The sequence below is a fragment of the Coffea eugenioides genome, chromosome 5, assembly GCF_003713205.1.
Source record: "Coffea eugenioides isolate CCC68of chromosome 5, Ceug_1.0, whole genome shotgun sequence".
Taxonomy (NCBI): Eukaryota; Viridiplantae; Streptophyta; class Magnoliopsida; order Gentianales; family Rubiaceae; genus Coffea; species Coffea eugenioides.
The window spans coordinates 42,498,503-42,509,481 of NC_040039.1; the positions used below are offsets into that span (position 1 = coordinate 42,498,503).

The 10,979-nt window shown below is 32.9% G+C and overlaps 1 protein-coding gene across 1 annotated transcript; it reads right to left on the bottom strand.

Moving 5' to 3' along the window:
- Window positions 1–7,414: 7,414 nt before the first annotated feature.
- Window positions 7,415–9,646, bottom strand: LOC113771716 (transcription factor MYB101). The gene is made up of 3 exons (XM_027316285.1): window positions 9,395–9,646; window positions 8,074–8,944; window positions 7,415–7,794 (listed from the first exon to the last, which is right to left on the bottom strand). Exons 1-3 carry the CDS (start codon window positions 9,644–9,646, stop codon window positions 7,511–7,513), a joined length of 1,407 nt encoding a protein of 468 aa, XP_027172086.1. The 3' UTR covers window positions 7,415–7,510.
- Between the last annotated feature and the right edge of the window lie 1,333 nt (window positions 9,647–10,979).

A 10,979-nucleotide genomic window follows, 5' to 3' on the forward strand; every position in this document is an offset into this window, starting at 1 on the left:
ATCCCTAAGTGTAGATTACACAAAAAAAAGTGTAATAGAAAGACAAAGTCACAAGTGCAAATACTTTGGACAAGATATAGGTTTATAAAACAAGATAAAGTATATGCATTATATAGAAAAAGTTGTTATATATTGGAATTGACAGACCATCTAAATCATGGAATGTAGAGTGAAAAAAGTCAAATTTGAAGACATGAAGAGTATAAAAAGAGAGTTAAGAGGTACTAAATTATGAAATCTGCCAAAATTACATAAGCAACTAGACATCCAAGTATAGAACTTCAATCACATATACTCGCATAGCGATCAAAATGATGAAAATTTTAAATGTCAAAAGACATAGTAATCAGACTTAATCTGTCAAAAAGGGACAGAATATATGTGAAAATTTATTTTTCAATCAACATGAAGGTATATATGATGAAAACAACCTGGAAGGCAATATGAGCCTATTTGTCGCTAAAGTTAACATGAAGCTCAGGGCTTCTTCCTCTTGGTAAATGCACATTTCTTAAGATTTCAGTAACCGTGAATTCCTCTTAATTACATGCATTTCCATTTCCTTCACCATGCATTCTCACATACCCCATCAAGATAGCATCCTCGTCTACAGTCCATGGCCCTTTCTCTCTACATCAGCTAGTCTCTCTAGCCATGAAGTATTCATGGAATGGTCATGTTCCTTGTTCCTAGCCTCGAAAGATGATCTTTGCCACTTATTTTTCAAGTTCCCAGTAGTCGTACAATGTTAGGTCCTTAATTTCTTCTCAGAAAAATACGATTAGTTGCAGCAGGGTGGAGCTACATTGTAAGGAGGATGGGCAATTGTCCTTTTCCCATGACTTTCAAAAATTCAAATAGTAGGGTAGAAAGTTTCACAAAGATCGGAGTTTTTGTCACAATTTCCATCCCTCCCACCCTCAATTTTAATAAATACCATTCTCCCTACATATTGTTTGATATACTTCAGAAAAATTTCCATCTTTCCTCACAGTGCCTCCCTAAACAAGTAGTCTCTTTTAACATCTCTCCAATGATATGTTTGTTGCAGAACTAGTAAAGTACAAATTTGACTACTAATTCAGTCAAAATAAACTTTAAAAACTCAAAATAAGTGCATAACTATGGATCAAATTTCTCCTATGACAACATTTTGGGGTGCGATTTTGCCCTAACTTACCATAGTACTAACCCTCTTGGCATCCATTCTTTTGCTACCATCCACAAGATTTTAGAAATGCAATGACTAATTCCACAAGACAGATTTCTACGCCCTTGTTAACACTAACTTCACAGCTAAAACCCAAGGAAGGCATTTTGTTAAAGCCAAATTTGATGGTACAGTAATGTTCTATCAAATTGGTTCATCAGGCATCAGGGTACTTGTACGGGATTGTAATGGTACTTTTGTTGATGATCTTGCTAAATATATTTTAGGAATTTTAAATCCTAATGTAATTGAAGCAAAAGTTGATATTTAACTCCTGCTTAAGCTACAAGTTCAGTTTGATGTACTTGAAGGTGATGCTCTAAAGATCATTCCTTCCATCCAATGTCTAGAAACTGATCAATCAAGTATTGGTATTCTATTTGATATTACTATGGCTGGTCTTCAGATTTTTAGCCGGGGAATCTTCTTGGATTCCTAGAAAGTATAATGGGGTAGCTTTTGAACCAACACAATATGCTAACGCAGATTTAGATGAAGTTATCTGGGATTCTCTACCCCCTTTGTAGTATCTGCTCTTAATGGAATATCAACAATAAATTTCTATGAAAAAGATTAACTAATAAGACTTTTCTTTATCAATACTTAATTGACGTAGTTAATACACCTAATTTACTCCCAACTCACTATTTGAATTCACGTACACACATTTATTATCCTATTGCCTTTGGACGCTCTAAGGCCCATCTAACCTTTGCCTATTAGGTATGGGCACCAGTTAAACAGATCGTAATCAAAATCCTAACTATTTTAGACCAAATATTACTCAATATTTTTTAAGTATGATTATAAGTAACCAACAAATTAAGATTAATATAAACAAATGACTAATTTTTTGTATTTCATGATGATATACTATTGTGAGTATAATTTTCAATTTTTTCACTTAAAACACAAAAAAAAAAAAAGAATTACAAAGACCCTAATAACATCAGCTTTCGAGAATACAGATGTTTTGCTAGTGTTTATAATTCATTCTATTGCTTTGCTTGTGTCAATAGAGAGGAATTGGTGTCCACTCACCCATACATGCATCAAATGGCCCTCTTCGTTTTCAACCTATTATGCCTATGTGTGCCCAAATCAGATTCGCGGTCCATTGAATAATGAATTGGTAGCAATTAATTACATATGCTACAATTTTGATGCGTCATTTGTTTGCAAAAAGAAAACTTCAACTTGCAGTCCCAGAGAAAAGTAGTCCTCATTTTAGTACTTTTTTCATCATTCTACGTTTTTTTATAGACTTTTGTCACAGCACAATTCTGAAACACCAATTACAAGCCCAAACAACGTCAGCGGCTGGGCCCTTAATATCTACATAACTTTTGCTTTGAAATTGGTGGCAAAAGTAGTCTGTCCAATGTTGGAATAACCATTTTCTCAAGAAAGAATAATAATATAAATACCAAGAAAAAAATGACAGTTGAATTCATCTTATTTCAAACAATAGACATTTAAATTGCTTTCTCCATTCAGAGTTTGGTGTGTTTTCAAAATTCAATCAGCGTATTCAACTCACATCGATAAAAGTAGGAAGAATAGCCAAATTAGCTAGTATATCAGATAAAATGGCTGGCTAGTTTTTGTAGTAAATTAACATTTAGAAAGGTTACAATTGGCTTTTTTTTTTTTGAATTTTTTATTTACAGCTCTTTGTTTTTTTAAATCTTTCACTGTGGTAGATATTAACATTTGATAGCACACGAGTAGGATTTTGATTCTAGTGTAATTTTACTTCAATAGAGACGTAAAATAATGATTTGCATGTTTTTACTGTAAAATATGTGGTATTGCAAATTCATGTGCATAACTGAAACTTTTCAAACTCAATAAGAAAAGCTAACTATCCCAAGAGAAAAAAGAATAAAAAGAAGAAAGAGAAAAAAAGAAGAAGAAAAGGTTAAAAAAGGAAAAGAAAAGAAAAGGTGACGCAAGTTTGCTTATGCCCCAGTTTCAATAATAGAAGCATCCCTTTGGTGACTCAAATAGCTATCATGCTCAGTTTTGAGTCCTAATCATTATATAGGGAAAATTCATATAGAAATTCAGAAAGAAAGTATCAAACTAACCAACATATGCAATGAAGGTTGGATCTGTACGATTTTGTACTTCTCCATTGTATATATTCTCAGTAACTATCATTTTACTTCTCTTGGTTTAGTTATAAATAATTTAATTTTGATGTATATGTTAAATGCTCAGAAACAACAATTTTTAATTTTTAATTTTTTTAAAGCAATATGGAGAAAAAAAAAAGAAAATTGAGTGAACTATGATACTGACAAATCAACTTTAGCCTGTATTATCTTGATAGTGAAAAATAAAGTAACTGTCAAGAAACAAAAGATATCAAGATCACAAATTGCAGAAAATAAGGAAATCTTAGATGTATGATAAATGTTAGTAAATGATGAGGATTAAATTGTGTTAGAAGAGAAAGATAAGGGACAAGAGCTCGTGAATCACATGAGATACTGATGGTCTGAGATTGATTTGAGTGTAAGAAGAGTTGGAATCATAATAGTTCCAAGAATGGAAGAGAAGGGTAATACACAAGAATTTAGCTAGTGGCAGGAGGGTTTCTTGCTAGAAATAAGATGGTGTGGGTATACAAATTGAGATTTATGACACCTTCAGTACATTCCCAAGGTTGCCTCGTGGGGCAATCCGTTTGGACAGAATAGGGATACCTTCAATTAGAAAAATGAGGATTATGTAAGAGGAATATTTTGTTATATTTTCCATGAATAAATAAAAAAAAAAAAAAAAGATAGGCACAAATACAAAAAAAAAAAAAAAAAAAAAGATGGTGTGGGTATACGATCAACAAAATTCATGGTGTTTTTTTTTCCAGTCATGCAATATTTAGTTTCATGAATCTAATACGTCTAGATTAGTTTAGTATATATAAATTTCAGTTTACAGAAACATATCCAGATTTGTGATAGTCGTACAATATAGGTCATATTTAAATTTATACTAAGTTTTGCAAGTGTAGGAGTGGCTGTATCTAGATTCTACAAAGAGTACAAAATGAAAAATTGAAAAATTCTCAATGTTTATGAGAATATATACTACTTAATGGAGCTTTGTTGATGGAAAGATTAATTAATTAAGCTCTATGTGTTCTCTTATTTACTGGTAAATTACGTTAATTTGTTCCAAGATTATTATGAGCTAATCTTGCCTTTCCAATAGATATCACACAATTAATAAACATGGCTTTCCTTGTACAAGATCTTCTCCCATCATTAGTGAAATATAATAATTTTGCATCGAGAAGGGAAAAAATAAAAGGATGCTTTACTTGGTTTTGTACCTTGATGTGATGACACGAATTCAAAACTTAATGAAGGATAAAATTATTTTGTTCCAGCTGTTCTTGAACTTATACAAATATACAAAATATAGAACTTAAACTTTCAAGTGTATAAAAAAACAAAATATAAATCCAATACTAAGTTTTACATGTGTGTATATGGCAAAATCTAAATTTTACAACTGCACAAGTTCAAATTTTAAGTTTCTATATACGTAAGCAGTATATGCCAGATAATGAAAAGCTTTAATAGCAGAAAGGATAAGATATATATATGTTTTCATTTTTGTTTTGGAAAATTAATTTGTTCTGCGTTATTATTAGCTGCCCTTGCCTTTTCAATAGAAAATACACACAAGTATGTAGTAAACTAGGACTCTATCCATAGAATAAATTCTTCCTAAAAAGACAACAAATTATGTAAAAAAAAAAAAAAGGACCCTTTTTATTTAGTTAAGTACCTTGACTACACAAATTGAATACCTTTTATGAAGAAATATACAACAATAATTTCTAAGTGTACAAGAATGTGGATGGCAAGTTTTACAAGTGTATAAAATGCAGGGGTAGTTTTTTATATTTTTGGAAAATTGCATTAATTCGTTCCATGATCCATTGTAATAAAAATCTCAATTTCTAGTATATAACTAAAATCATCCTTTGTCCTATAACGTCCATAAGCCAACCTCCAATTTGATAAATAATACTACTAATTATAAGCATTAAAATGAAAGCCCTTTGCCGAACCAATTTAAGTTCCGCAAAATTGATATTAGTAAAAATATACATGTAATTTCAATGTTCCCCTACTGAAAACAACAAGGGAGCAAAACCAAATTTAGTAATGGATACAAAGTCTTAGCATTAAACTTGAAAATTAGAAGACGTAAAGAAATTTTAGTTTCAAGAACTAAAAGCAAGAATAGAATACGGGCAAAAAAAAAAAAAAAAAAAAAAGAAAGAAAGAAATCTAGAAGGAAACCCATAAAGTTGAGAAAATTTTTTGAGCAACAAAATTTTTTTTTTATTCTCTCTATCAAAAGTTCAAAACCTCTGTGTGTGTGTATGTGTGTGTTTTTTTTAATTTCCAAACTTTTTTTCTTTTTTTTGTTGGCCTAGTCAGAATGTCTGCAAAGCAACATGCTTTTTCCAAAATCAGCAGGATGGGCATTACGTACCCAAAGCTTTGACGTATGGCATACAATGTCTCTCAAAAAAGCAAATACATACGTATGTCACCTGATAATCAGACTGAAAAGGCTGATCAAACGTAAAGAACCAAAATAGAATAGGATTAGAACGTGAAAAATGCTTCTTCATACATCACACCAGTTCATTTCCTCTATCTTTCATGGCTTAAAGTAAGTGAAAATATGGAAAATATCTGTGAGAAAGGTTGTCGATAATTGAGGAAATCATAATCTGCGTGAACCTTTTTTTATAGAGACGTTTCTTTAATTACTTGCTACTAGAAGATCAAAAAAGTCAACATCAAAAAGTACTCCATTGGAGAAAAGATGTATTCAAAGTAGTATTGTGATGAAGTTGTCTCATCTGATGTAATAAGCCATAAGGCACCACAATTTGTACAGAAGGCTGAGTGAAAACATCCAATTTTAGCCAGACAGCGCCGTTGTGTTTTGGCGAGATTCGGGAATAAAGTAGGATATGGTCCAAGTTGTATGAATTATTGGGATTTATCATCAAGTTTCTTTGCAATCAAAGTATCTAATTTGAAGGAGAAAAAACCCCAAAAAGCACACAAAAACATTGAAAAAAAAAACACAGTATGAAATGATCTGGTCTGGCTTGCGAATTTTGCACACCTTATGAGATGGCATACATATTTTTTTCTTCCAAAACTGAAATGGTTCTGTGTACTAGCATGTTCATACGTACAATCATTTATTCCACAATTATATCGCAATATTTTTTAGAGAATGTTAGAAAAGTCATTCACAACTAGCAGCGTACCACGTGAAGTCGCGTAAGGGCGAAATCTAAGTATGATTTTATATGATAGTTATTTCACGATTACGTCACATTATTTGAAAGAGAAATTGATAAAATTATTCACAACTAGGAGCATGTTAGGTGAAATTGCATAAATGGTGAAGTCTGCATACAATTTGATATGACCATTATATTATAATTACATTGCTATATATTTGGAAGAGAAATTAAAGAAATTATTCATGGCTAGAACTGCATACAAGTGAAGTTTGTAAGTGGTTAGATATGAATTTATATAATTTGCACTAGTGTGTATGTGTATGTGTATAGCACAAGTATTGCATACAACCATTATTGTATCATAATTATGTCACAATGATTGAAAGAGAAATTAGGAAAGCTATTCACCACTTAAAACATACCTAGTGCAGTCACATAAATAGTAAAATATGAGTTTTTGTGTTGGGAGTTAAAATGTATATCCTTTTGAAGCATTTGAGAATTTTAAAATAATGGTGTAATATTAAGAGATTGTAATCCCAAAAAAAAAAAGCATGTTCCTAACTTTCTATATTTAGTTCTCACATTTATTTTGCTATATTTGGAGATAGCTAGGCTTCCGTAACATATAGCAATAAAGACGAATGAGAACCTTTAACTATTTCATACACAAAATGTGATTAGTGAATTAGCATTCTTGCAGATAAGTTCTTAGTTCTAAATCTTTTGGTAGAACAAAGAACTTATCTGCAAGAATGCTAGTTGGAATATTCAACTAATTAATGATCCTAGTTTTAGCAAATAATCAAACCAGCATTTTTACAAACTTTACAAACTTATATTACATATGTTCAAAATTTGGAAATGGTACATTAAACAGCTAAAACTGCTTTTAAAAGCATAATCTGGTCTATGGGCTATAGCAAACTATTAAAGGAGAGAAATTCTATTTGTTTACATCCTCCATTTTCAGCTATCAAAATCAGATGTCTCTTATTGCGCATAATCTAATAAATTCCAGGCAAGTTCTTCCAGTAGCTCGCACCATCGGTCCAGTTATTATCTGTTATCTCGGGAGTTGTTGCAACTGGAGAATATGAAGGTTCTGGCTGATGATTTTCCTTTCCTGCATCACCTCCAATCCAATTCGAGCATTGTCCATCGATATCATTACCGTTTCCATCATACCAATCAGGCATTGTTACTGGTAATGGGATATCATCTAGAAGATTGAACAAATCATCCTCCACTGGATTGCTTTTCTGTGATGAAGCGTTTGTTGTTTCAACCCCTATACAAAGCAATTATTGAAAGTACTAATTAAAAAATAATAAAAGGATTTAAAGCTAATTTATTTATCTAGATGTTGCATTTTACACTAATTACTGTATAAGAAGATATGGAAAGTAATTTAAGACATTGCCATGATGAGCTTTCTCAAGTTTCTCCATCTTAGTAATAAACTGAAACTTCTAAATTGGGACCTCAAACTTAGATAAGAACTTAATCACACAGTAATAAAGCATATTAGTTGAACATATCAAGCTAATATGGTAACTTAATAACTCACCGCTGGATGAATGAGTAGGAGTAGAATCTTTATAAGGTTCATCCAGGATAGCATTAAGACCCGGTTCTTCGCATACGTTGCCACCGACATCTTCCATTAATTTGTAGTCCCACAGAAACTCTCCTTGACTTTTTTCTGCATCCAGACAAGTCTCTTTTGGCTTTTCTGCACGCGTCAATGCTTGGGACTCATCTATAACGTCTTCCAATAATCCACTGTTACCATGGGATAAGCCTTGATGATCATGACCTTCATCACGATCATCTGCATCACTTGATGTTGCAATCATATAATCACTTCCTGAAGATGTTGTTTCAGGAACAAGTGATTGGATTGCAGGAAGCCCCATATTGGAGCCTGAACCCGTATCATTTTGTGCAAATGATGCATGAGAAACAGGTACAGTATTTGCAATGCCAAAATTGAGACAATTGAACTGGAGTGAAGGCATTGGCAAGGATGCTCCTAATGGAGATGGACCTTGATTATTAAAGGCTGAAGAAGCTGAAGTTAATGAAAGCAAAGAATTAACAGATGACAGAGATAAAGCTATACCATTTTTGTTCTGAGCAGGTTTGAAATTTGGACTGGGATCAGACAGGAATGAAGGCATAGGCTGGTTCTGGGAAGTGGACGCAGGTGGTGTAGTAGGATTGAACATGTCAAAGATGGATATAGGGGTACTATGCTTGGGTTTTCCATCTACTGCTGTGATAAAGGATACTAATGAAGGACTAGGTTGAAGGTTTTGTGGTTGGTATTGATTAAGAGGCTGAATATCGACAGGGTAAAGTGGCAAACCAGCTCTTTGACGCCTCTTTAGCCTTGTATTCCAGTAATTCTTGATCTCGTTGTCTGTTCTACCAGGAAGCTATAGAATGAAAGAGAATGTGAGATACAGCAAAGAAAGAGAATATTGCAAAAAGTGTAATAGAAAAAGAAAGTCACAAGTGCAAATACTTTGGACAAGATATAGGTGTATAAAACAAGATAAAGTATGTGTGTTTAAAAAGTAGTTGTACATTGGAATTGACAAACAATATTCCAAATCATGGAAATCATTAGTGAAAAAAGTCAAATTTGAAAACGGTGAAAGTGTAAATAGATAGTTGAGAGAAACTAGATTATGAAATATGAAAAAATTGCAAAAGCAGCTAGACACAAAAGAATGGAACTTCAGACACATATAGTCATATAGATATCAAAACGTTAACAAATTTACCTATCAAAATGTAAAACAATCAAAATCAAGCTCTCAAAAAGCGACAAATATAGGTCCAAACTTAGTTTAAATCAACTTGAAGGAATGGTGAAAACCAACCTGGGAGGCCATGCGAGCCCATTTGTTGCCAAACTTAGCATGGAGATTAACAATGAGAGCCTCTTCATCTTGGGTAAATGCCCCTTTTTTAAGATTAGGCCGTAAATGGTTCGACCATCTAAGCCTGCAGCTCTTCCCGCACCTCATCAACCCTGAATTCCTCTGGACTGCATTCCAATTTCCTTCACCATTCTTTCTCACATACTCCATCAAGAGGGCATCCTCGTTTGCAGTCCACGGCCCTTTCTTCATGATATGCCGCAAAGATCCTCCGCTTCTTGATGTGGACGCTGCACTGCTCTTTCTTGAAGGGCTTCTATCGGGGGCCATGATCAGCCTTTCTGCTCAACTTTTCCCTGAAATATAGAACAAAACAAAAAGAAATCAATTAGCTTCTATTCATTTCTTCCAAAAACTGTATACATATATATATATATATATATATATATATATATATATATGTATGTATACAAGGAAAAGGTACTATTTGTGTTTTTGGTAGTGAAAAGAATTCTTTGCATGTTGTTCGAAGAGGTGAACGGTGATCACTCACTTATTTCAGGGAGGTGATGGATAAGGGATATTGATCGATCTCCTCTTCTTCCTTGGAATTTATAGTGCAAGGAGGACAACGAGTGCAAGTAATGGTATTATTGCACTCCAATCTCTTTAGCTGACAAGTAATAGATAGCTACAAAAAATATTGCCAGATGTTGAAACATGCAAATCAAGGTGTCAACCAGGCGGCATTAAGGAGGAGGAGATCCAGAAACAAGGCAAACTAGGTAGGGGTTGGGAGAGAGATTTATTTCGGGTTGGGGGTATGGACTATTAGAGTATAGAGAGATTGAATGAGATCCTGAGAGATGAAACTTGCAAGAGGCTGTGAGAGTGAGAGACCCCACAGGGGCTTATGAGAATTTATAGGCATTAGCTTGAATTACGGCCCGGGGTGCATTCTCCATGTTACAATTTTTAATCACTCTTTTTGAGTCACTCCCTTCACTTCTTTAGAGGGTATAATTCCTTCTTCACATTTAAGCGTTCTTAAATATATGAGGGAAAATAGGCATTGAGTTGAGATGATTTATATAGTCCTGAGAGTTAATTAAATCACTTCGACATTGAGAATAAATGATGAGTTGAAGCAATTAAGTAATTAGGAGATCATTTATTCTGTGCCAATTGTATTAAAGGCTCACTTTTACTAAATTAACTCACATTAATATCTATGGAATTGTCATATTTTTCTCAAAAGGAAAAAGAGAAGGTCCAATTTCATGAAGAGAAAAAATAAATAAACAGGACCCTTCACAAGCATCCTCTATGATTCCATAGATCGGTTTTAGGGAGTTCAATTTGAGAAAGGAATTATTAGCCTGTAGTTAGTATCAATCATCATTTTAAATAATACTTAATTTTTTATCACATAATGATATCTGTGATAATACAATATGAACATATTAAACAATACTTAATTTTGTATCACACACACTCAGTTGAACATATTAAACAATACTTAATTTTGTATCACACACACTCAGTTGGCAAATTACATTTTAGCCCCCTGTAGTTTTCGAAAAAA

What these genes read in the sequence shown, in the direction of transcription:
- LOC113771716 (XM_027316285.1), bottom strand. Translation starts at nt 9,646, where the DNA reads ATGAAGAAAGGGCCGTGGACTGCAAACGAGGATGCCCTCTTGATGGAG. An exon ending in GGGCTCGCATGGCCTCCCAG is followed by an intron (nt 8,945 to 9,394) that starts GTTGGTTTTCAC and finishes TTCATTCTATAG; the next exon opens with CTTCCTGGTAGAACAGACAA. An exon ending in TCCTACTCATTCATCCAGCG is followed by an intron (nt 7,795 to 8,073) that starts GTGAGTTATTAA and finishes TGCTTTGTATAG; the next exon opens with GGGTTGAAACAACAAACGCT.